General features: G+C 31.4%; 1 protein-coding gene across 1 annotated transcript in view; it reads left to right on the top strand.

The window, feature by feature from the left end:
* SNTG1 (syntrophin gamma 1) overlaps positions 1 to 26228 on the top strand; it is a 587999-nt gene that overhangs the window by 464248 nt on the left and 97523 nt on the right. Inside the window, exons 14-15 of the mRNA XM_051973745.1 lie at positions 3525 to 3677; positions 10446 to 10538. Coding sequence (XP_051829705.1) covers positions 3525 to 3677; positions 10446 to 10538 — 246 coding nt within the window. The remainder of the gene's footprint in view (positions 1 to 3524; positions 3678 to 10445; positions 10539 to 26228) is intronic.

Below are 26228 nucleotides of genomic sequence, written 5' to 3'. Positions count from 1 at the left end.
GGCATCCTTTTTTTTTTTTTTTTTAATAACAAACCATCTCAAAGTGCTACAGATAAAACTGCTTCCATTAGTTTGCCTTTAGAACCAACTAGCCACTATTTTTTTAATCCTTCAGTGGTATCAGGAGGCCCTAACTAAAGAAGTCCTCCTTGCTCTTGCATTTACCTTATCCTCGTATTTCTAGCTACATGTTATTCCTCATACATTGCCTTATAGCAATATTAACCAGTCATCCATTCAATAAATATTTATTATGTCTACAATGTGCCAGGTGTTATGCTAAATAGTGGAGATATTAAAAAAAGATAAATGACAGTCCTTGCTCATGAGTTCAATTGTTTAATGGGGAAGATATTACATGCAAACAACAATATACAGACAAGCTATATAGAGGATAAAATGAAGATAAATAGTAGAGGGAGGATTACACACTTGCAACCATCTAGACGTATGACTAGTTGACTTGTGTATGATAGTAGTAAATGACTTATGTTACAGAATCAAGTAATCTCATTGTTAAAAGGTATAACTCGAGACCATCTCATCCAATGCATATCTTTATTCAATGTCCTCTACAATAGGGCTTCTTAAACTTTTTCCACAAATGATCCCTTTTTGCCCCAAAAAAATTGTACATGATCTCAAGCATACAATATTTAAGTATAAAAAAGTATACAAATCAAACATTTATTGATAAGAAACCATAATTTTATGACCCCCATGTAGTGTTATGATGCATAGTTTAAAAAAGTTGTGCTCTACAATATTAGAAACCTAGCAATCAAGATATTGGCTTAAAAACCTAGTGAAGGGAAGCCTCATCAGTCCTTGGATAGACTAATTGTTTGATAAATTTTCTTTCTGTTCAGCTTTCATTTACCTCTTTGTAACATCTAACCTTTACTCCTACTTCTGTCCTCTGGAATAAAACAAAACAAGCCACAGTTCTTAAAATACTGAAGGATGATTACTATGCTTGTGCCTTGTCTTGGTTTTCTCTTCTATGAGATTAGCAACCCTAGCTCCCTTTATCAATCATCATATGAAATGCTCTGAAGATTTACAATACAAATTCCAACTCATTCATGAGAATATCAATCAGCTCAAGCATAAGATACAGTACACACAAAAAACTAATTTATTATTACTTGTGGCTAACTACTGTGACCAAAGAACTGATTAAACTAACATTAATCAATGTCAGAAATCAAATTTTATTATTCACTGTGAGCAAAACTTAGTTTATATTATCTACCTGATTTCATTGGACTTCTCAGTAAGTGTATCTCATACTAGTATTCAATGATAAGATTCCTCTAAAGCTAGTTAGAGATTGTTAAGTCTCCCTATGCAGTGCCTGGAACTGGCCTGGCAAGTCAAGTATCTAGCACAATACTTAAACTACAGGTGCCAGGGAATATCTATTTCAAGAGAAGGCTGTAGGCTAGAGATTGGTGAATTTCTTATAAGTTTAAACTATTGTAAAGGGATGTTAGCTTCTTATCCCCAAGTTCTGATTAGTAGCTGTAACCAATTAATTATATCAATTAACTTAATTGATACCTAATTACTAGCTAATGATGAAGTTGCTTATCAAATTTTCCCATGGGTAATCTGCCCTTTCTGGGGATCTCATACATTTAATAATTACATATATTAATAAAATAAGTTGATAACACATATGTGTTTTTTACCAACAAGTTAAAAAGCAAACAAACAAATATAAAACATTTTATCACATTGTTGGCCTAATTCAAATTGCAATCAGTTATGCCAAGGGAACCAACATTCTTACCATACTGGGTAGAAGAGTAGATATCAAGTACAATCTATTTGCTTGCCATCTAGAGGGGAAGGGGGGGAAAGGAGGGGAAAATTAGAAACATAAGGCTATGCATGGATCAATGCTGAAAAATTATCCATGCTTATGTTATGAAAATAAAAAGATATAATTAAAAAGTACAATCCATACGATATCTATCTCCTTGCAAGTTGACATAGAACCATTGATGACTATTTTTGGGGTCTATTCCTTCAATCTATTCTCAATCACTTTGCTGGAATATTGGAGAATCCTTATCTTTTTATCTTGCATATAATGAGAGAATGAGATGATTTGTTTAATTTTTTTTTGATAAATCTTGATTATTTACAATCTAGGTTATCTAAAGTTTAACTTTAAGAACTTTTTGAGAGAAAATTAAATTCAATATACATTAAGTGCCCAATATACTATGCTCAGCAGTGTGCTAGAAAAACAAAGATGAAAACCGGCACAATGCCTACTCACAAATAGCACACATTCCACTGGAGGAGAAACAAAAATCTTTAATACACATTAGAATATGATTAAATACGAGGCAGTTAGACATTCATATGCTTTGCCCAAAGTGATCGGAGGTGTCCATTTTAATGATTCAAAGAAATCATTTGAAAACTATTAAGTGCCTATTATGTGCTAATCACTGTACTAGAGATATAAAGAATGACTCAATCCTTCACCACAAGAATTTAACATTCCAGTGATTTTTTTTTTTTTATTGTGTGTTTTGAGTGCTTACATCCATATATAATTCTATAACTTCAAATAAGTTATAGGTAGTAGCAAAGTACAAGGTTTACTGTCAAAGACCTTATACACTATTGGAAAAATAGTTGAATAGTACAGTAAAAAAAAATATTTCATAGATATATGTTGTTGATTTTCTTTTATGTGCAGACAAATTACTTTCTTATATCAAAGATGATTGAAAATTTTATTTTAGAGATGATATTTATTTTAATAAATAATAATAATGACTATTTAATTTGATTTCCTACCAGACCTCTGATTTCATTGGTATAAGAAACTACCAAAGAGAGAACTCCTTCTGCCTCCTTGGTTCTTAATTTATAAATTATCCTTTTAGCAAGTTGTTTAGGGTTCTGATTGGGAATTTGACAGTCATCAGAGATGAAAACTGACCACAGGTCTTCATTGACTCTCAGACCAGCTCTCTATCTTTAATTCCATTACTTTTCATATATAAATCCATGTGTATATCAGATTTTATAGGAACCAAATTTCAGGAATCAGGACTACTAATTTCCTTGGAATTAGGAACTTCTTAGTGGGGAAACTCCTTTTTCAACATGTATGATTGCACAGAGTGCTGAAAGAGAAAGTGACTTGACAGGGGTATAGTATAAAAAACAAACGAACTCTTTGATGTACAAAATCTCATTTCATACTTCCAATCGTCCTCTCTATGAATTAGGATAGAAATTCCATCCCAGTTTTACCCATGAGAAAACTGAAGCTAAAATGATTTACTCAAAATCACATAGTTAAAACATTTTGGAACAACAAATAACACATTTGACTAGCTTACATATTTTTTTTAAAAACTTCATGATATCCTTTAATATTTCTCTCTTTGGATTACATAGTTTTTAACAGATTACTAGAATTATATTTAAGGCATGGTCATATAAGAAATATGAATTGATGTATGCCAGATTATATAACTTCAGGTTTTCATCAGGACAGTGATCTACTGGACCGTCGGAAACACTGCTTTGGCGTTCAATCAGAAACTGGAGAGGACCTCTACTTTTCAGTGGAGTTAGAGAGTGACCTTGCTCAATGGGAGAAAGCCTTCCAAACAGCAACATTTTTAGAAGTTGAAAGGATACAGGTAAGAATCAATTGAGTGTCTCTTTTAGGGAATATATTTTCATTATAAAAGAAATAAAACTAATTTAAGAAGTTGAATTTTCCTGTAGCAAATAATATTATGTTTTCCTGTATGCTATAGAGTTGAGTTTATTAAAAAGCAATATTTGATTATTAAATTTAAAATTATATAAAACTAAATTGAATATAAATTGAGGAAGACAAAACAATTTTATCATTTAACCATTATCTAACATTTGTGCAGCTGGGGAAAAGTACCAGAAGATACATAGTTTAAAGAGATTTTTTTAGTATTATATTTTTCCTAACAAATGTAAAGATAGTTTTTATAAAATTTTAAGTTCCAAATTTTTTCCCTTATTTCTTACCATCCCACTTCCCAACACAGCAAGAAATTTGATATAAGTTATACATCTAAATCACTCTAAATAATACCATATACATCATGTGAAAGAAAAATCAGAACATGGGGGGGAAACCATGAGAAAGAAAAAGGAAACAACAAAAATGTGAAAATAGTATGCTTTGATCCATATTCATTCACCATATTTCTCCTTCTGGATGCAGGTAGTATTGATGGAGATTTCTGAGAGTAGATTGGAGGTTGTATAATACATATTTATGTACTTCCAGTAACTTAAATAAATAGAATTTATTGAACATTTGCTGGGTGAAAAACATTAGTGTATATCAACAGTTTATACATGAAAACAACAACAACAAAAACAATCATCTAAGACAATGTAGTTGCTATGGAAATGACAAGAGCCTAGGTAAAGAGATAAATCCTGAGTGATGAGGCAATTTAAATATAATTACAAAATAATGAATCAATATTTTCAAATTGAGATAATATAGATTAAGAATATAACTACTGAGATATTGGGTGTTTTATAATTAACAAACCTTAAATATTTTATGGGGGCAGAAACAGTTGAACTTTAAAATTTAAACTATAAAAATGATAATTTTTCAAATATATCCTTCTAGGAAAGTACAATGCCATTAAGAAATTACCCATTCTGTAATATAATCTGTGAGGAATAATGCAATTGCTGTTAAAAATCTAAGCCTATATCCATATGTGCTAATCACACAGATTTAAACATTAAATCTCTCTCAATTTCTGTGGTCTACTTATAGAACTAATATGTGCTAGAAAATCAGCCATTTTATGTCAATCTGAGATTTTTATTGATCTTTTGTCTTTAAGACCAGATACATTATTTTCTGTTTTATTTACTTTTGCAGCAGTTCATGAATTCTTCATAATTCATCATTTTTTAAATCTCAAAAATCTTCCATGACATCAGTGTACCACAACTGGTTTAACCTTTCCCCAATTAATGGACATCAATTATATTTACAATATGTTTGCTTTTTCAAGGAAAATAAAAACTTTCTACATATATTTGGTTGTGTATTGCCCCTTTCTTTATGTTTTTCTCTTCCTCAAGGTAGCCAAGAGTAAACAGGAGAAGATAGATAGATAGATAGATAGATAGATAGAAAAAAGAAGAAAGAAAGGAAAGAAGAAAGGAAGGAAGGAAGGAAGGAAGGAAGAAAGGAAGGAAGGAAGGAAAGAAGAAAGAAAGAAAGGAAGGAAGGAAGGAAGAAAGGAAGGAAGGAAGGAAGGAAGGAAGCAAGAGGAAAAGAAGAAAAAAGTACTAAAGTTACTGTGTTCTAGGCACTGTGAAAAGTGAGTGTTTGATGTAAGATTTGCTAGTAATTTTTTCCTTGAAAACCACTCCAAAAAGATTGCTGTCATTTAAACAAACACATTTATTATAATAGCAATCGCCATGAATGGATGTTCTAGAATGTATAACTGATGAACTGAAATTCTCATATCATAAAAAAATCTTCTTTACACCTCACAGAAGTAATTTTTCAGTATCTTTAGTAGATTTATTTGAGTCATAAACCCATAGAACCAGTATCATTACTATTTTTTGATCAAGCATAAAACATATTTCAATGTTTTCCAACTCATCTCTTTGTATAAAATTACTGTGTAACAACTGTTGTGTAACAACTGTTGTATAATAGGGATGATGGCAGAGGTGGCATAAGAGTGCTTCAGTTCTTTCTCAGTTTGTCTATATTAATTCTACACATTTCTTCATGCATCTGTGAAAAAATATACTAGTAATGAAAGATTATTTCAGTGACAACATTTTGTTATGCAAACTATTCAGAACCTAACACAGCCTAAATATACTGCAATGTTTGCTATTTTGTTATAAAAAATATAATTTTAAAAATTGATTCTGAATAATTGAAGTAGAGGAATCTTTTATCTTAAAATAATACCTTACTCCTAGAATCTTGGATGAAATCTCAACACTAATTTTTTTTTTACATTAGTAATAATGTTTAATTGAATAGAAGTTGATAGGGGAATGTATTTCTCCTTTGTGCCTCTTTAATTACCATTTTAATTGCTTTCATTTAGGAAGATCAATGGTCATATAATGGGTATAGAGTCATTTTTTTTAAATGTTTGCCTGAATGGAAGTTAATATTTTGAGATTCTCATTTCTTCTAAACTTTGAAACTTCTCTAAGCCTTAGTTCTGAGCAACTGAATAAAGCTTTGCATTGTTAGAAGAAGTACTTATGGTGGTGAATTATTCATAAGCCAATTTGAGATGCATTGCACTTGGAGTACACTAGAAATGAGAAATGAAATATCTAATTTTTTAACTTAGAATTTATCATGTTTCAAGTTTGTGTTTTTTTTAATGAGAAATATGTAATCAAAGATAATTCACTTTATTACATGTTTGGAGAAAGAATCTTTTAAAGTAGCAAGAATTTGAATATGTCTACCTACTGAAAATTATCTGTTTAGTTTTTTCATATGCACAAAAGCCTCAGGACCCTGAAATTTATATGGAAATAAAGATTATGAGAAAAGTAAGTTCCAGTGGAAAGTAAATGAGTAAAGAAGAATAGGAATGAATATCTTTCCTTGTTGAACAGATGTTTATTTTGGATTTTCCTTTATATGGGAATATAGAGAGATCTCTCTACTAATCCTCATCCACTTTATTTTATCACATTTTCTATTTTTTCTGAAATCAATCTACTCAGAAAAAAAAACTAAAATATTTTTCACTCTGATCTATCTTTATATATCCTAATATCACATAATAGTATTTATTATTAATCAATCAGTCAATAAGCATGTATTAACTATCTACTGCATGTCAAATACTTTGCTAAATGCTGGGGGTAAAAATCAATTAGTGATTAGCTAGTGGTTGTCCTTTGTTCTCAAAGAGGACTAAAGTCAAGCTACTACATCCCAGAGTATAGCTTATCAAACCAATACAAGCTCAGAATGCTTTATGACAGGTTGGGCACAAATAGTCAGTACATGTGAAGATTTCAGATGGATTCTCTAAAACATTGCATTGGGTAAATGAGATATTGATTTTGAAAGAGAAATCATGTTTCTATCATCATTTGAAACCTATTTGGATAATGGTAACAGATATTCCCCAAATGCTATTCTCACTAATATTTTTTAAGCTCCTCATTTATATTGTTCAGAAATCTTCCCAAATTCAAACCAAGAGGAATTTTTTTGCAAGTAGATTTAAATTTTTTTCAAGTACATTAAAATTAATGTTTTGAGTACAAGGAAATAGTCATCTATTTCACATGCAATTATTTTAACTTTCTTTTGTGGAGAGGAGAGGAAAGAAAGTCCTCTATTTTTCCTGAAGGATAGTTATCAAATTTCTACAAAACTCAACTCAATCTTTCCTCTATTAGGTCTTTGACACCAGTGTCTGTCTCTGAAATTATTCTATAGATCATATTAATATATTGATAGATTTTCTTATCTGATAGAATTTAAATTTCTTGAATGGAAAGCCTTTGACTGTTGTCTTCTTGTACCCATCTTGTTCCATCCTTTCTAAAATAATTTTCCATCTACTTTCCATTTTTCACATATGTTCATATATACACACATACACAAAAACATTGTCTTAATTATAATGCAATAATCACATTGTTACATTGTCTTGATGGCAGGAATTATATTTTGTAACTGTGTCTCTAAGTCGGTGTTTAATAAATGCTTCTTGGCTCATCCTAGGCCCAGCATTCTATCCACTGTGCCAACTAGTTCCATTGAAAGTAAGAAAAGGTGTAATGAAGTACCTATAGAATTGGCTGCTGAGTCAGAAACCATTGGTTCAACTTTAACACCAAATGAAGGTGTATCACTTATCTTTAAATGCCCACAGACAATATTCTAATATTTTGTATACTGCAGAGAAGGTGCTGGTAGAGAAACTTCCTCACAAGGAAATAAATGAAATCATAAGTATATTAATTCTTAAAAATTCAGAAGTAAGAAGACAAAAACAAAATTTTTAAAAAAGCAATTCTATGGAAATTAGGGTATATATCAATGAACAAGTATTGAAGTGCATATTATGTGCTAAATACTGCATTAGATGCTGGGGAAATAGATCAGAAAAAAATCTGGTTTTCAAGGAGTTTATATTATAATCATTAAGTTGCAAGCTTCTAATAAGCATTTCCATATGCTTATTAGGGTTTTAATCAGAACATCACAGGGTCATGTTGTCTAAACCTCTCATTTTTATAGATGAGAAACTTAAGCCTGAAAGATTCCTACAGTTACACAGACAGCAATCAACAGAGCTGGGATTTGACCTCATGTGTTCAGACTCAAGATTTAGCCCTTATTTCATTGTACCATGATAAACAGTGTAACATAATGAATAGAGAATTAGTCTCGTGGCCAAGAGACCATGAATTTAAACCCTGCTTCTGACATGTATTTGTGATGTGGCCCTGGACTAGTAACATCTCAGATCTCTTCTAGGCAAATAAGTTGTAGAAAAGGTAAAATTCTATATGTTAAAGAGAGTGTCTACACCTAGAATGCCCAATATTAGGGAAATAACAGCTCAAATCCTTATCCCTTAACTGTGTCATTGATATTATCTTCCTTTATCTAATGTTGCTATTGTTTAACAAATGGGTAATTTTATGTTCACCTTTTGCTCATTGTAAATGAGTTTATTCTTATGAAGAGGAAGTTATTCATAAATATATTACTGAATAAATTTCTTTTTAGGAAGTAAGGATCATATAAGTAATAAAAGTTTTAATGTGGCCTCTATGTATGGAGCCATTTAGTATGTATGTAATACAGAACTTGATTAATGTAATGCAGCGGTATGAGAAGCTCAGTGGATAGCACACAGAACCTGGAATCAGGAATACCCAAGTTCAAATTTGACCTCACTTAGTTATTAATTCTGTGACCCTGGGCAAATGGCTTAATACTGTTTGCCAGTTCCTCATCTATTAAATTAGCTGGCGAAGTAAAAGCAACTCATTTCAAGATCCTTGCAAAGAAAACCTCGAATAGTATTACAAAGTGTTACAAGGACTGAACAGTGTAGTGACACTTAAAAAATCAACTATGTTCAGTTCTAATGAAGTCAAAATTGGTAATGCAGGTTTGAAGCATGAAGTACAGTAGTTTTGGTGACTATTTTTTTTTCTATTTTGCTCCAAATAAGACTATGTATCATTGTCAAGATTCCTCTATAGATCATTTTTAAATGCAAATAAAGCAACTGATCCACAAATATAATCATACATCATATTATGTAAATAGAGCATGGTGCCCTCTATGTGTAATCTCATCCCTTACATGATTAATTTTAAAAGGCATTTTTGTTTTTAGATTGGAAATACTAGAGAATGAAATAGAAGAGATACAAATAGAATCAAGAAAGAAAATATAGATTCAAGAAGTTAGGTAAATTGTGGTTAAGACTCAGATTGTCAATATATACAGTTCAACTCTTTACTGAATTACATTTGAAGAAATTTGGGAAGGGAAATGATGAGTGTTTTGACTAAACTGAAGACATCTCAATGAAATACTTAAATTATAGGATCTTTGATGTGCATTCTTTATACCAATAGGAAATATCTTCCAATTCTTATAATAGGAAAATAATGGGAGTTAACATGGTATTACATGCTTTTCTCCTATCAAATTTAATCAAATACATTTTTTGTTATGAAGTTTGACTTTCTAGTTTCCTAATTCTTACTTTTAAAAATATCTATTCCAGTGACAAAATTTTCTTAAAGATGTCTCTAGGATCTTTCTCTTGTTATGGTAACAGCTAACTGAATGAAATATGTATTTTGCAAATCTTTTTCTCAGTAATTCAGAAGGTCTAGTGAAGAAAACATTCAATGTAGATTAGATATTTAGAGTATATGGCAGGGGATTTATTATGCTTCCATCTTCATTAAAATGTTATTGATTGTAAATTGGTCTTGTTAAGTAGGAATGGTCCCTCTTTTGTCCTTAGACTACAGTTCTTTTAGCAACATATTTAGAGTTTTCTATTCAAAAACTATGAAAGGCCATCTCTTTATATCAGCGTAGCACATGGCTCAAATTATAGACCTTTCACCAAGTCATGAATTCCATTATATTTCTTTGCTTCAGGGTTTATTTTGGTGAATCAGAGAAATTTGGATCCCAAAACTACATGATAGAATTTTAAACAAAATTTTCATTGGTGTTTTAAAAAAACTATAACATAAAGGCATCAGAAATAGCACTTATTAAAAAATCCTCAATATGATTCTGTCAATATGTAGTGATTCTTATAGCAGCTTTGTGCAATGAGGCAGAACAGTCTCTTTATATATAAATATATATAAAGTAACTTTTATTTTAATCTTTCTAGTGCAAGACCTATGCCTGTGTATTGGAAAGTCATCTAATGGGACTAACTATTGACTTTAGTATGGGATTTGTCTGCTTTGATGCTGCAACAAAGGTAAAATTTTCACTCCTGACTCTAATAATATTGGTGCAGGCATTCTGACTTTGGACTTTAACAAATATATTTAAAACATTTTCTTATAATTTTATAGCCAATTATATTTTGGCAATTCTCTAGGTTATAGCATAAACCAAGAGATTGTTTTCTAGTTAAAATGGGCTAAGTAGTGTTTTAATGTGATTATAGAATATTTAAAATAAAAACTGATAAGATAATAAGTACTTATGTTGCTAAAATCCAAAATATAGTAAATGATTATTGTAGTTATTTGCACTTCAGTAAGCTACTCCCTTATTCTAAGGAAAAAATGTATCTCAGTAATAAGAATTGCCTTAAAGATGTCTCTAAATTATGTCTCTTGTACTATATAAAAATTGCTAGCATAAAAGTAATTTCTTTTATGATAAGGTTTTTTTTGTGTGTGCTTTTACCTTCCTAATCACTATTTCAGACTTATGGAATCTCTGATTTGGAAGAAATCTTAGAGACAAACAATTTCAGTCTTTATTCCATTTTCAAAAGCTATGACTGTATCTTCTACCACTCAGTAGAGCCTTCTATTGCATCAGGCACCTGGTGTCTTTGCACTATTTGAACTTTATTTGTCAAAACTTGTTTTCAGAAAATGATCTGGTAAATTCTTTCATATTAAAGTCTTAATTACTGATCTGGTTTTATGACATGCCCCCTCCATATGATTAAAATCACACCCTTGCTGTTTTTGCTATCATTATTACCATTGTTTAAGAGCAGGCAAAGACTTAAAATAAAAGAATTAATCCTAAATCATGGCATGAAGACACAGATGAATATTTGGGAGCTGAGCTTTCTGGCATTACTGAAATTCTCTCCCTTCCTGCCTTTCTCTGTCATCCCTTTCCCCACTCATTTTCTCTTTTTTTTTCTCTTACACACACACACACACACACACACACACCACAGACATGCACACAAAAATAATATGTACTCAAAATATGTATATTTGTGCAAAACATTGATCTTAAATGAAATTCAAAGGTCATACCTACACAATCAAATTCAGAAGGGAACAAAAAGAACTATTACATACATGTGTTAACTCCATGGGTAGTCTTATTGCATTGTGATTCTTAATGACATCAGAAGCATCATTATAGCAATCAAATAAATTTGGGAAAATCTATTTAAAAGCCTTACATGCATTTTTTTGAGAGCCTAAAGCTTTTATTGCTCTATCTTCAAGTTAGATCAAAGCCATTGATGTCTTGATTTTCAACTTTTGTGACTTGTGCAGCTTGAGGATAATGAGGATACAAATGTCTCAAACAATGTATATCACTATGTGCTTACTCATATCATGGGTGTTCTGGCAAGTTTCCCAGAAGGAGCCAGGAAGCAGTTAGTGAATCTGATTAGTTGGTAAATGCTAAGAAAATTATTGCATTTCCATCTAGGGGGCAAAAACACTTAGTGAGAAATGAGGGTTGAGTCCAAATAAATTTGACAAGGGGAAAGTCCAAAGGAGTAAAAGGAATAGCAATAATCTCTAACATTAGTCATCACACTCCACCATGCTGAACATTCACATTTAAAGATATTTAAAGATTGTGTGGAACCAAAGCATTTGCTATGTTCCCTGTGTTCATGAATTCATAGATCTAGAGCTGAAAGGAATATTAAAGGTCATCTACCCCAATCCAGCATTTTACAGATGAGGAAAATAAGGGCCACAGAGGCTAAATGACATGAATTTGTTCATATTTCCTTCTAATACTGATCATAAATTTTATGTCAGTTTAGGATAACAAGGATACATATTGGATTTCTGATTTAATGTGCAACCGTTTTTTTTTTTTTTTCTTTTATTTTGGTGGTGGTCATATATTGTGAAAATTCTTGTTATATTAATAAATAAATTATTTGATAATAAATTATTTCTTTAATATAAGTGAATTTCCTGTATGTCAAAAAAAATAGCAATCTGGTGATTGAAATTCAAGTAATTAAAGTATAAATTTCATCATTCATCTTTTGTGATATTTCATGTTCCAATTTTCTCTCTCTCTTCTTTATCACCTTCTTCCCCAAGACAACAAGTAATCTGATCTAGGTAAAACATGTGTAATTCTTTAAAAAAAATATTTCTACATTTGTCATGTTGTACAAAACAAATCAGATAAAAAAGGGAAAAAAAGATCACAAGAAAGAAAAAAAAGAGCAAACAAACAAGAACAATAATAACAAAGGTGAAAATTCTTTGCTTTGATGCACATTCAAGTCTCCACAATTGTCTCTCTGGATATCAATAGAATTTTCCAGCCCAAGTCTATTCAAGTTGCCTTGAATCACTGAAAAGAGTAAAGTCCATCACTATTTATCATTACATACTCTTGTTCTTTTTTTTTTTTTTAATTTTTATTTAATAATTACTTTATATTGACAGAATCCATGCCAGGGTAATTTTTTTTTTTTTACAACATTATCCCTTGCACTCGTTTCTGTTCCGATTTTTTTCCCCTCCCTCACTCTACTCCCTCCCCTAGATGGCAAGCAGTCCTTTATATGTTGGATATGTTGCAGTATATCCTAGATACAATATATGTTTGCAGAACCGAACAGTTCTCTTGTTGCATAGGGAGAATTGGATTCAGAAGGTATAAATAACCCGGGAAGAAAAACAAAAATGCAGATAGTTCACATTCGTTTCCCAGTGTTCTTTCTTTGGCTGTAGCTGCTTTTGTCCATCATTTATCAATTGAAACTCAGTTAGGTCTCTTTGTCAAAAAAATCCACTTCCATCAAAATATGTCCTCATACAATATCGTTGTTGAAGTGTATAATGATCTCCTGGTTCTGCTCATTTCACTTAGCATCAGTTCATGTAAGTCTCACCAGTCCTCTCTGTATTTATCCTGCTGGTCATTTCTTACAGAACAATAATATTCCATAACATTCATATACCACAATTTACCCAGCCATTCTCCAATTGATGGGTATCCATTCATTTTCCAGTTTCTAGCCACTACAAATAGGGCTGCTACAAGCATTTTGGCACATACAGGTCCCTTTCCCTTCTTTAGTATTTCTTTGGGATATAAGCCCAATAGAAACACTGCTGGATCAAAGGGTGTGCACAATTTGATAATTTTTTGGGCATAATTCCAGATTGCTCTCCAGAATGGTTGGATTCATTCACAACTCCACCAACAATGCATTAGTGTCCCAGTTTTCCCGCATCCCCTCCAACATTCATCATTATTTTTTCCTGTCATCTTAGCCAATCTGACAGATGTGTAGTGGTATCTCAGAGTTGTCTTAATTTGCATTTCTCTGATCAATAATGATTTGGAACACTCTTTCATATGAGTGGTAATAGTTTCAATTTCATCCTCTGAAAATTGTCTGTTCATATCCTTTGACTATTTATCAATTGGAGAATGGCTTGATTTCTTATAAATTTGAGTCAGTTCTCTATATATTTTGGAAATGAGGCCTTTATCAGAACCTTTAACTGTGAAGATGTTTTCCCAGTTTGTTGCTTCCCTTCTAATTTTGTTTGCATTAGTTTTGTTTGTACAAAGGCTTTTTAATTTGATGTAATCAAAATTTTCTATTTTGTGATCAGTAATGGTTTCTAGTTCATCTTTGGTCACAAATTTCTTTCTCCTCCACAAGTCTGAGAGATAAACTATTCTATGTTCCTCTAATTTATTTATAATCTCATTCTTTATGCCTAGGTCATGGACCCATTTTGATCTTATCTTGGTATATGGTGTTAAGTGTGGGTCCATAATTTCTAATTTCTGCCATACTAATTTCCAATTATCCCAGCAGTTTTGATCAAATAATGAATTCTTTTCCCAGAAATTAGGGGCTTTGGGTTTGTCAAACACTAGATTGCTATAGTTGACTATTCTGTCTTGTGAACCTAACCTTTTCCACTGATCCACTAATCTATTTCTTAGCCAATACCAAATGGTTTTGGTGACTGCTGCTTTATAATATAATTTTAGATCAGGTACAGCTAGGCCACCTTCATTTGATTTTTTTTCATTAATTCCCTTGAGATTCTCGACTTTTTATTGTTCCATATGAATTTTGTTGTTATTTTTTCTAGATCATTAAAATATTTTCTTGGAAGTCTGATTGGTATAGCACTAAATAAATAGATTAGTTTAGGGAGTATTGTCATCTTTATTATGTTTGCTTGGTCGATCCAAGAGCACTTAATATTTTTCCAATTATTTAAGTCTGACTTTATTTGTGTGGAGACTTTTTTATAATTTTGCTCATGTAATTCCTGACTTTCCTTTGGTAGATAGATTCCCAAATATTTTATGGTATCAACAGTTATTCTGAATGGAATTTCTCTTTGTATCTCTTGCCGTTGGGTTTTGTTGGTGATGTATAAAAATGCACATACTCTTGTCCTTAATGTGTACAATGTTCTCTTAGCTCTGTTCACTTTATTTAGTATCAGTTCTTGTCTTTCCACTTTTTCAGTCTGCTCATCTTTTCTTATGGAACAATAATATCCCATCCCCTTACATTCAAATATCATAACTCATTCAGCCATTTCTGAACTGATAGATATCAATATTGTCATTCTTAAAGTCATTTTAGGCTAGCAGAATTTATATTAGTTAACGCTTTTTAATGTAAAAGACTTAACAAATATAACTGCCATCAAAGAGTTGAGTCTTATCTGTAAATGAAGAAAGAAACCAAGAATTTCAGAATTGGAAGAGAAAACAGAGTTTGATATTTGATGAATAAACATGAATTTTCTCTACAACATAATTGGCAAGTGATTATTCAGCTTCTAGATAACTAAAGACCTTCAGTGATGGAAATCTTACAACTTCCTGACACAACCTTTTCAGCAGCTCTAATTGTTGAAAATTTTCCTTTATACAATAAAAAATCTTACCCTTTAATCTTTCAAATACTGTTTCTAGTTCTACTATCTCTAGCCACCTCAAACAAGTTGAATTCCTTTATCACTTGGCAGGTTGTTAAATATTTGCAGATAGCAATCATATTTCCCTAAAATCTGTCCAAATTCATCCTTTGTTTCTTCAATCAATTCTCATATGACATGATTTCCAATTGTTTTAATACTTTTGAAGCCCACACTTGGTTACACTAGCTTGTCAGTGTCTTTCCTGAAATAACTACATGAAAACAAACATATTCCAGATATGGTCTGACTAAGGCAAAGTATAGCAGAATTGTCATATATAAGTTTTTAAATCACCATGTCTTTATGAATGCAGTAATTAGCTAATATTGTATTAGAAGTTAGTTTTTACTCTTTTGGAAGAATCCCATGTTCTATTGTTGAGTTGAATTGAACTTGTTAAAAGCTGCTAGAACTTCTCATTTAAGGTTTTTTTTTTTTTGTTGTTGTTGTTGTTGTTGTTGTTTTGCCATGTCTTAGGCTTTCTATATTTGCAGTTAATTTTCAAACCATAAGGAATTTCACATGTATATGTATTAAGTTATATTTAATTAGATTGAATTCCATTAAAAAAAGATTTCATTGGCTCATTTCTCCCAGCTCTGTGCCATCTAACTTGATAATCATACCATTTTTACCATTCCACAACTCATTGACTTTAAAACATGAAATTGCAAAGAACCACGATCAAATCATGGGAAAATTCTACTCATCAATTATTTTCATATTCATATAAATTTCTCAATCACTATTTATTGTGTCTAGTTCATCAACAAGTCAAAAACCTAATTAAGTTTTTAACAAATAGCTAATATTATTATATATTTTTCATTAGTTAAGCACTGGGTATTATACCATGATTTTATATTACCTTCAACCACCAATAACCTGATCAAAATATAAAATATGAAGTTTGTCAAAAATGCCAACATGAGTTGGTAGGGGTTGTTTCTTCATTTAAAGTTCAGTGTAATAATCATAGTGTAATATAGATTTTGTCCATATTTTTGTCTCTACATAAATATAAAGGAAGCTGTAATAATGAAATTAAAGTAAAATTAATGAAAATAAATCTACATGATAATTACAGTTTTAACAGTGTTTAGATAGATCTTATATAGTTTGAGAAGTTAATTCTCCCTCCAACCTAGTTGGTATAATCACACACACACACACACACACACACACACAAAAATTAGGGGTTAGATAAGCAAGGTAAATAAAGTATTAATATGCTAAATAAAATGTAACACATACATATATCCACTGGCCTTGCTCTTATTAGTTTCTTACATATATGCCTCACTGCTAGCATATTTTCAGCTCATTAACATACTACCAATTGATGTGATGTATATTGTGTAGCCACTATTATTAATATTATTTTAGTAAATAAATGTCTTTACTTTGGGCTAATTGTTTCTTCTGGATGACTATTAAAATTAAGTATTGGGTAATACTAACCCAAGAAAGCAATCAAATCAGCCATGATGTTCCCTCTAAAAGTGTGCAGAGGCAGGCTTTAATATTATGTCCAGTATGGAGAAAGAAAAAATGAGGGGATACAAAAAATGCTATCATGGTGACAGAGCCATGAAAAACATAAATTCAGAAGAAGGTGTTGAATGCACAACATTTCTAACCAAAACTCAAATAAAAATATATTTTGGACTCTAGAATTAAACTATAGCATATAGTAGAGATAAAGCCAGAGATTCAAAAAAAGTTTTGTTTTGGTAAATGAAATGGGAGTGCTAGAGGAGAAAAATGGACAAAACGGGAACTATGTGAAAAAGACCTGGACATAACTTTGGCAAAGGAGGTACAAAACCCTATACTAGCAACAAATTCACTTTTGAAAATTAGAATCAATCAGATTAAAGCTAATGACTCCTTTAGACAATGAGAAATAGTAACAAAAGTTAGAAAATGTAAGGTATCTCATAACAAAAATAATCGACCTAGAAAATAAATAGAGAAAAAAATAAGAATCTGAACACAGTGAACTAAAACCAGAACCTAAATTTCATATAGTAAAATATTTTAGGAAACTATCTCAACTCTTAGAAACTGAGAACAAAGTAGAAATAGAAAGAATCCATTGACAATTACATGAAAGAAACTTAAAAAAGTATTTTATGAGACTTTACTAGGACTGTCTTTCATAAACTCCCATATTTTATGCTCCCCAATATCACTTAACAAGTAAACTTCTCCCCAGTTTCACTTAACCAGTTAATTTCAATCATTTTCACAATACTGAAAAATAATACGTAGGTTTACACAGTAAATACAGTGCCAGGCCTAGAGTCAGGAAGACACTTTTCCATGAATTTATATCTGGCCTCAGACACTTACTAGCTGAATGACCCTGGACAAGCCACTTAAGCCTGTTTGTCTCAGTTCCTTATTTATAAAATGGGCTTGAAAAGAAAATGATATAAACTTCTCCAGTGTCAAGTAAATCCCTATGGACTCACAGAGAGCTGGACATTGTTGAAAAACAACTTAACAATAACAACTTGATATACTTTAAGCTTTCAAAAATACTTTATAAATATTAGATCATCTTTTTAATCTCACAATAATTCTGGGAAGCCAATTTTTTTTCTCCTCATTTCATAGATGAGAAAACTGAAACAAACAGAAAGTAAGTTACTTACCCCATTCACACGAATAGTATCTGAGGCTGAATTTTAATTTAGTTTATCCTGACTTCAGATTCAATCTTTTAATCACTGTATCACCTAACAACTACATGTAGCAAAAAAAGTACAGCAAGGATTGTAGTACAATAACATTCATCTAACTCCTTCCAAATCAGAGACACAATCTTCCCTTTGAAGATTCATTTAGTCTCAGAGAAAGTAGACTCAAACTTAAAGTAATTATTACAAAATACTCCACCTCTACTCCTTAACCTAAACTAAAGCTGATCAGCCAAGAATGTAATGGGTATCACTTATTAAAACATAATGAGGGGATCAAGAGAAAGAAATAGAAAGCTTTAAATTGAGGATATACTTCAGAGGGACAAGATGAATAACTGAATAACTGAAAGACTTTCACTGAAAAAGGAATGCAGAATTACTTATGCCACAGAGGGTTGAACAAATAACAATGGACTTCAAATGGGAAATGTGGAAAAGAAGGAAAGAAAACAAGCATCTTGATAATTATCATGATGTAGAAATGAAATGGGTTCTATCAATGGAGCTAATAGGTTCCCTCTCTTTGGATTTCTTTGAACAAAATCTAGATGAAAACTTCTCATATGTTTTTTAATGATTTTTTTTTGAATGAGTTGATTAGGTAACCTCTATAATTTTCTTCATCTCTAAAATTTTATTTTAGATTAGTACTTTGTATTAAATTATGTTTTTAAGGGTATTTCTAGATCAGAATTTACCTTCAGTTCTTTTTAGAGATTAAAGGAAGAAGGTGTTCAAATAATGACTCAATCAAAAGGAAGTCAAAGAGATAGAAAAACAAGGAAGATGTCACACAGGAAAATATCAATATCTATGTATTTCTATCTATCTATCTATTTATATATGTGTGTATACACACACACACACACACACACACACATATGATATTCTTTTGTTTTATAAGTCTTTGTTTTCTAACTTGGGAACAGAACCAGATATTTCCTATTTCCCTTCATGCATCAAAATTGTATTTTAATTCTGCTATGATTTTTAATATATTTTGCCAAGGAGATAATCAGTATTAAATTAAGTGAAAAAGGTTTGTGATAAATAACGCAATACCTTTAGAATATATTTAGGGAAGTATTGATAAATATTTATCACCTGGTTCTATAGGCAGAAAAAAAATTATGCATTCACACTTTTATGTTTAATGTGTATTACTAAAATTTTCTCATTGTTTTCTAAAATCTAGAAAATCAACAAAACAATAATTCAGCCCCTGATTTGTTATCTTGCCAATTTCTGAGGTGTAGATCCTCACAATAAAAATTTGAAAGTCAACCTTATTAAGCTGGATCCCTCACCTATAGTAATGAATCTACCTTTCAGTTTTGGTTGGAAGTAGAAAACTAGTTTTCTTTACAAGTTTATGTTTTTCTATATACAGAAGGGGGGAATTATATGGTACAATGGATAGAGCATCAACCTGGAATCAGGAAGATCTGAGTTCAAATCTGGCTTCAGACATTTACTAGCTATTTGACTCTGGACAAATTTAATCCCTACCTTAATTACTGATTTGTAAAAGTGGGCTCACAGTGGAAAAGGAAATGACAAATCATAACAGTGTCTTTGCCCAAAAAAACCCAATCAATTCAGGGAGTCATTTAGAACAACTGAACAATAACAAAACATATACATCCAGTATGGTTCAATGGAAAAAGTAAGAGAATTGGTGTTTAAGGAGCTGAGTTTGAATTCCAGTGCCACCATTTACTGTTTGTATAATGTGAAGTTGAAAACTGATTTTTAAGTATTCCTCTTCTTCACTATAAATTTTATTCTGATAACCTCAGATTTCTTGTCTCACAATTCTTATTTTGTAACTTCACAAACTACCCCATTCCCCCCCCCCAAAAAAAAAAGTCTAAAGGTCATTCTCATCAATCTAAATTGTAGCAACTCCTTCCCTTATAGACTAATTCCATCACATAAAGATCACATCCATCACCCTAGAGAATTGGTCTCATCTCCATATAAGGCAATAGGGAAGTGTGGAATTGACCTTTATCCCACCTATTCATTGAAATTCTGGTGCTATTTTACCTGTCTTTGGGAAAACTTCGTGGCCCAGTGGATAAAGCCCTGGAACTAGAGTTAGAAAGAATATTCATGAATTCAAATCTGGCCTCAAACATTTACTAGTTGTGGATAATTCTCAACCTCATTTTCCTGAATTCCTCATCTGTAAAATGATCTGGAAAAAAAATGAAAAAAAAAAAAAAAAAAAAAAAACTGTGCCAGAATCTTTTCTAGGAAAATCTCAAATGAAATTACAATAGTCAGACATGACTGACTAACAATCATTTAGTCTTGTGATCGAAAACAAATTTTGTGATTAAGGGGGTTTCAGAAAGAGAGGTTCAAAATTAATATCAAACTGATATCAGAGGGTTTTAAATTTTCTAACCAATCATAAAACACACCTATATTGCTCAAATTATTCCTCTGTCATTCTTTTAATCTCTCTCCTCTCAGTTGGGGTATTTGATTACTGAAAAGTCCAATTATTGGCTACTGCTAGCCTAACTAATAAATAGATCCTGCTTGGATCTTTGCTGCTTCAGTTTAAATTTATTTGCACTGTTATGGTAACCTTAGATAAATAATGTAACAATTTCTACCTCAGTTTCCAAATCTATAAAATAATGGTGTTGAAACAGGAAATATTTCAGATGCCTTCTAGCTCTAAATTTATGATCATTACACATTAATAATGGATTTTAATATAGTTTAGATCAAATTCCCCCAATATAAATGATGTTAACTTTTTTTTTCATTTTTAAAATAAAAAAAATTATTTTTAAATTTACATATATTTATATATGTCATATATTCAGATTCTCCTATTTGCCATTCTCCTCCCATATCTCCACCCATCCCAAAAGAAAAAAAGAATCTGATTTGAGGGAGATCACTTGGAGTCTACTACAGCATTTCAGATGAGAAATAATGCATATTTGGCCTGGAATGCTGGCCACATGAGTAGGAAGAAGTAGGAGTGTTTTGTAAAAGTAGAATTGAAAAGACTTGGCAACTGACTCAATTATGGAGAAAGTGGGAGAGTCATGGTAACTGGAAGAAGGGTGATATACTCAAGGAAAATTGAGAAGTTCAGAATCTGGACAGGTTCAGAGAAAAAATTAATGAAGTTTCTTTGGTTAAGCTATTTTTGACATGCCTATGTAATATTCAATTTGAAATGTCTAATAGTAAGATGATGTTATAGGTCTGGTACTCTGGAGATTCAGGCTAGAAATACAGCTCTAAGAGTCATAGAGATAATAGTAAAAAACACGGAAGCTGAGGTGACTAAAGACAAGACCTAGAGCAGAACCTTGGGACTTAAACATGATAATAAACTACTCTGGAGGAGAGAGAAAATAGGAGAGGCATGGAGACACAACAAGAAGTGGTTAGGCAAATAGGATTAGAATCATGAGAAAACTGTGTCACAGAAACCCAAAAATGATAGGGTCCAGGAGGATAGAATATTCTCCTATGTCAAGCACCATTACTTAACATAACTGTTGCTATATCTAGCAAACTGTTCTATAGCTGTGAGTCTGCCAACTTTTGTTTAAGCAGTTATTTTCCCCAATCTTTGTCATTTAAATCCCTTCATGACCTGGATTCTATCAGAGGCAGTTTAGGCAGCAGAGAGGACAGAGCAGTAGGCCTGTAATTAGGAACACTTGAGTTCAAATTTTTCTAATTTACTAATTTCATGACCATAGGCAAATCGCCTTTCTAATTTAACACAGTAAACTATGGAATGTTGATGATTTTATCAATGCAAAGACCAAAAGGCCTCCTTAAGAGCAAAAGGATCTTGTAAGGCTAAGATAATCATATCATTGCTCCTCCTTGCTTGCCTCAGGGAGTAGCTTGGCTTACAAATTGTTTACAATATTTCAGGCTCTGCCAATACCCATCTAGCTACCAAGGACCTCATCATAATTTTATTTACATACATACATATATATACAAACACACACACACACACACACACACACACACACACACACCTGTCTTACCCTAAATAACACAAGGTCCTTGAGGAGAGAAAATGTTTTGTAACTCTGTCTCTTTTGTATTTAGTAATGTGTCTTGGTCATAATAAGCTCTTAATAAAGACCTGATGATTTTCAGTTGTTTATTTATTTTTCAGTTGTGTCTGTTGCTGTATGATCTCATTTGAGGTTTTCTTGATAAAGACACTTTTCAAATAAGCTTGTGCAGCTAATAAGTTTCTGAAATTAGATTTGAATTCAGGAAGATTCCTCTTCTTGACTCCAGGACCAGGACTGTTTCCACTGTATCACTTAATTGAACCTACTTGGTGACTACTGTTTTATTAAAGAAACACTTTCTCCCTTCAAGAAATTTACAAAGTAAAACCTTCTCTATTTCCCTTTGTCTTCAGCATAGACTAACACTCACCTATGTGAATCTATCAAACAAGATAGTTTAAGTAAAGAGATTTACAAATATTAAAACTCCATATAAATAATATTTCTAATAATTAGATTCTAATAATAGTATTTCTTATAATTAAATATTGAATTGTCATGCATTTTTATAATTTGGTCAAAGCAGATTAGATTGTAGTTAAAGAACCTTGGATATAATCCTAAATTGGTTACTTAACATCAATATGAACTTAAACTTTTTTTAACCTTTCTGAGCCACAGTTTTAGGATTAGTTAAGTGGAAGAATTTTTATTAGATAATCTCCAAGTTCTCTAGTTTATGTTCCCTGAACAAAGTTCCTGAGTAAAGAGGATGAATGTTTCAAAAATGTAGCTGGCCATTTTGTTAAAAGTGCATAAATAATAATAACATGTGATTAACTATAGAGGAGAACTATTTGCTTTAGTTAATGATTTGCTTTTGGTTTGCTGATAATAATTAAGAAAATGACTTGAGATACACATGGAAAAGAAAAATCCAAAGTGTGACCATGTGTAACTGGGCCTGCAGTAATTATATGCTATTTCATACTCCTAATGTATTCCTTTCATGTTAACTAAGTTTGCTATGTGCTTTAAAAATAATAACTGACATTCTGCTTTACTGTCTTGATATATAATTTTTATATCATTAAGAATCCTTCTCTTTTATTATTCAGGTAGCACCCTATAATTTACTCACACTTAATTCATATCATCACTACTTTATAGGAATCAACTTCTTACCACTGCTTACTCCTCTACCATACTTTTACTTACTCTACCATATTATTGCCATAGTAGTGGGCAGTAACCTTTTAAGAGAGCAAATAATGAAGCTTTTGTTTCGACAGCTCAATATTCAAATAAATATATATTCTTGTAAATTGCTATAATTTCTAATCTCATAGAAGACATAATAATGTATATCCTCTCAGAAAAATTTTAGCCACACTTAGTTAGATTGGCTTTTAAATTATTTTTGGAATATCTAACATATGATCAAAATTGAAATACTTGTCAATAAGTATAGGGTTCATTTTTTGAAAAAAATCTGTTGCTTGATGTTGGTAAAGATTCATCCATAATGATTTATATCAACATAATGCATAAAACATAATCCTGGATTTTTCCATACTTAAAGAAAAAAATGCAGTCATGGTTTATAAATTTATAATCATTATTAAACAAGTTAATTAATATTCATTCTACATCTGAGGCAAGGAATTTTTTTTAATGTTGAAAGTAGAGAATATAATTTTGTTTTCATAAAAACATATTTTATCAAATAAGTGAGCCTTTCAAGCAGAATACAGTTGTTTCCTTAGGCTAGTTATGTTGCCACTGAAAGAAATTCACAATTTCATATACTTTTATTTCTGGGTAACCATGAGACTCAGGTAAAAGTAAGGGAGGTTAGACAAATAAAGATTTAGGTGAGGTAACTTTCCAATCATATAACAGTAAATGATAAACTGAGACCTTGAACTGAAGTTTTCTGACTGTAAATTAGGCAATCTTAGGGGATCTTTATGTAAAAATGAGTTAAACCAGATGCAGTGCATCTAGATGATGCACAGAAATCTTGTTTCCCAAACTTAAATTGAATGTATTAATCTTTTATTTCTCCCTGTTAACAGATCTAAAAGATTATTTCTAAAGTTCAATAAATTTTCTACTTCTAGAATGTGAGAATTTATACTTCCTTCAAATGTGTAGGGCAGTACCACAATTCTAGAACAATCACCTCATATCTGATATCATTTGCCCTCTAATAGAGAAGGGCTCAAAAGGTCAGATCAAGGTCATGTCTACGATTGATCTTTTCACAGAAATACCATCACCCAAAACGTGTTCTCTGGCATCCCATTACCAGGCACAGAAACTATGAAGAAAAACACAAATACTGACACTAAGAGAAAGCTACTTAGGAATATTGGACCCCCACATTTGCCCTATATTGTATCTGTCACATAATCAAACTTCATTATTTTATAGATAAGAAACCAAGGCTCAGGTTTAGTAATTTGCCCAAGGTCACACAGATAGTAAGTGGCAGATCTAGGGAGGTACAGGAAAACACCTGCAAAAGTAGCAGGTTTTATTTTCAAAGAGGTAATTCTATATCTTCATAAATAATCACAAAATTCTACACATAAAGTGTTTTGTAAAAAAAAAAAAAAGTTATGCTTTCTTTAATTTTTCAACTCTGATTAAATTGCTTAGAGTTGTAAATACAAATTTGTGATATGTAAATATAGACATGATGTATAAAATCATGATATTGGGAAATTTCTGTATTTAATTGAAAAGAAGTAGTGTCCATCTTAAAAATATCTGATGTCAATAATTGACAAAAATCAACAAAGAATATATATCTCACCAAAGGGGAAAAAAAAGTTGTAAAATGATAAAAGTTGTTGACCTTTCTAAAGTTTTATCTTGAAAAAAGTCAAAATCCCCAGTTAACATTAGCTTTGAGATGTTGTTTCAAACTATCCAAGACATAAATCCAATTTTATCTGCTTTTATTGAACCATTTCCCAAGTACCAGACTTTAGCAGCACTTGCTGAATTCTTCAAATATAAAGTATTTGCTTTAGGCTGTCACCCTGTGCTTCTCTTGAGGCCTATTGGGAGAAGACACATAATGTGAAATTCTGCCCTTGTGTACTTTTTCAGTCTTATCAATTATATGCAAGTACATAGTTATTTTAAGCCATATGCAAATTCATTTTGATAAATTTACCTTGGGGGAGTAGTTGACTTGTAATCAGTTCTTCCACATTTCCTATAATGGCAAATGTTGCTTACAGTGACAATATTAGCATTACAAAGAGCTCTGAAGTTATTCAATAACTTTTAAGTTCATGGATCCAGAGACACTAAAGGATGGTTATAGAAAAGGAAGAAAGTCACATCCAAAAAGTTACTTGAAAGAATATTCTCACTCAACTAGCACCTAACAGTCAGTCCCTTGCTTCCTGGATTTTTTTTTTTTTTGGTCATATCCAAAGAAATTTCAAATCTAAAGAACAATCAGAGTACAATATAGATCCAAAGATGAAGAAACTGAGAGCCAGGGAAGCTCAATCAGTGCTCAAAGTCACACAAGCCATAAATGTCAAAGGCAAGATATGAATTATGATCACCACATAAATGCTTGTATAGGCATTCTGATTTCTGTGGGATGATCAAGGGTATTTTTTTTTTTAATTTAGAAAGCAGAACTTCCCTTTATTATTCTTGCCATCAGGTACGTTGTTTAATGGCAAAATTATTTACAAGTATACCCTAATTCATTCAGCCAAAATTTATAGAATGCCTAGTAATGCACATTTTGCTTAATAGGGATGCCACAATGACAATATTCAATAAAATACAAATTGTTATAATTGATTGTAAGTTCTTAAAAAGGCAGGGCTTTGCACGTTGTAGATGCTTGATAAATGCTTGCTGATCAATTGATTGCATAAACAGTTTCTCAAGAAGTTTACAATTCAGTAGAGCACATGATACATAAATGGATAATCATACATTCACTGCTCACTATCACTCCTTAACTAAGTTCTGCAGACCT

This window comes from Antechinus flavipes, chromosome 1 (assembly GCF_016432865.1).
Source record: "Antechinus flavipes isolate AdamAnt ecotype Samford, QLD, Australia chromosome 1, AdamAnt_v2, whole genome shotgun sequence".
In the NCBI taxonomy this organism is placed as follows: Eukaryota; Metazoa; Chordata; class Mammalia; order Dasyuromorphia; family Dasyuridae; genus Antechinus; species Antechinus flavipes.
The sequence above is the reverse complement of the archived record's forward strand: the minus strand, read 5'-3'. Positions and strand labels throughout refer to the sequence as shown.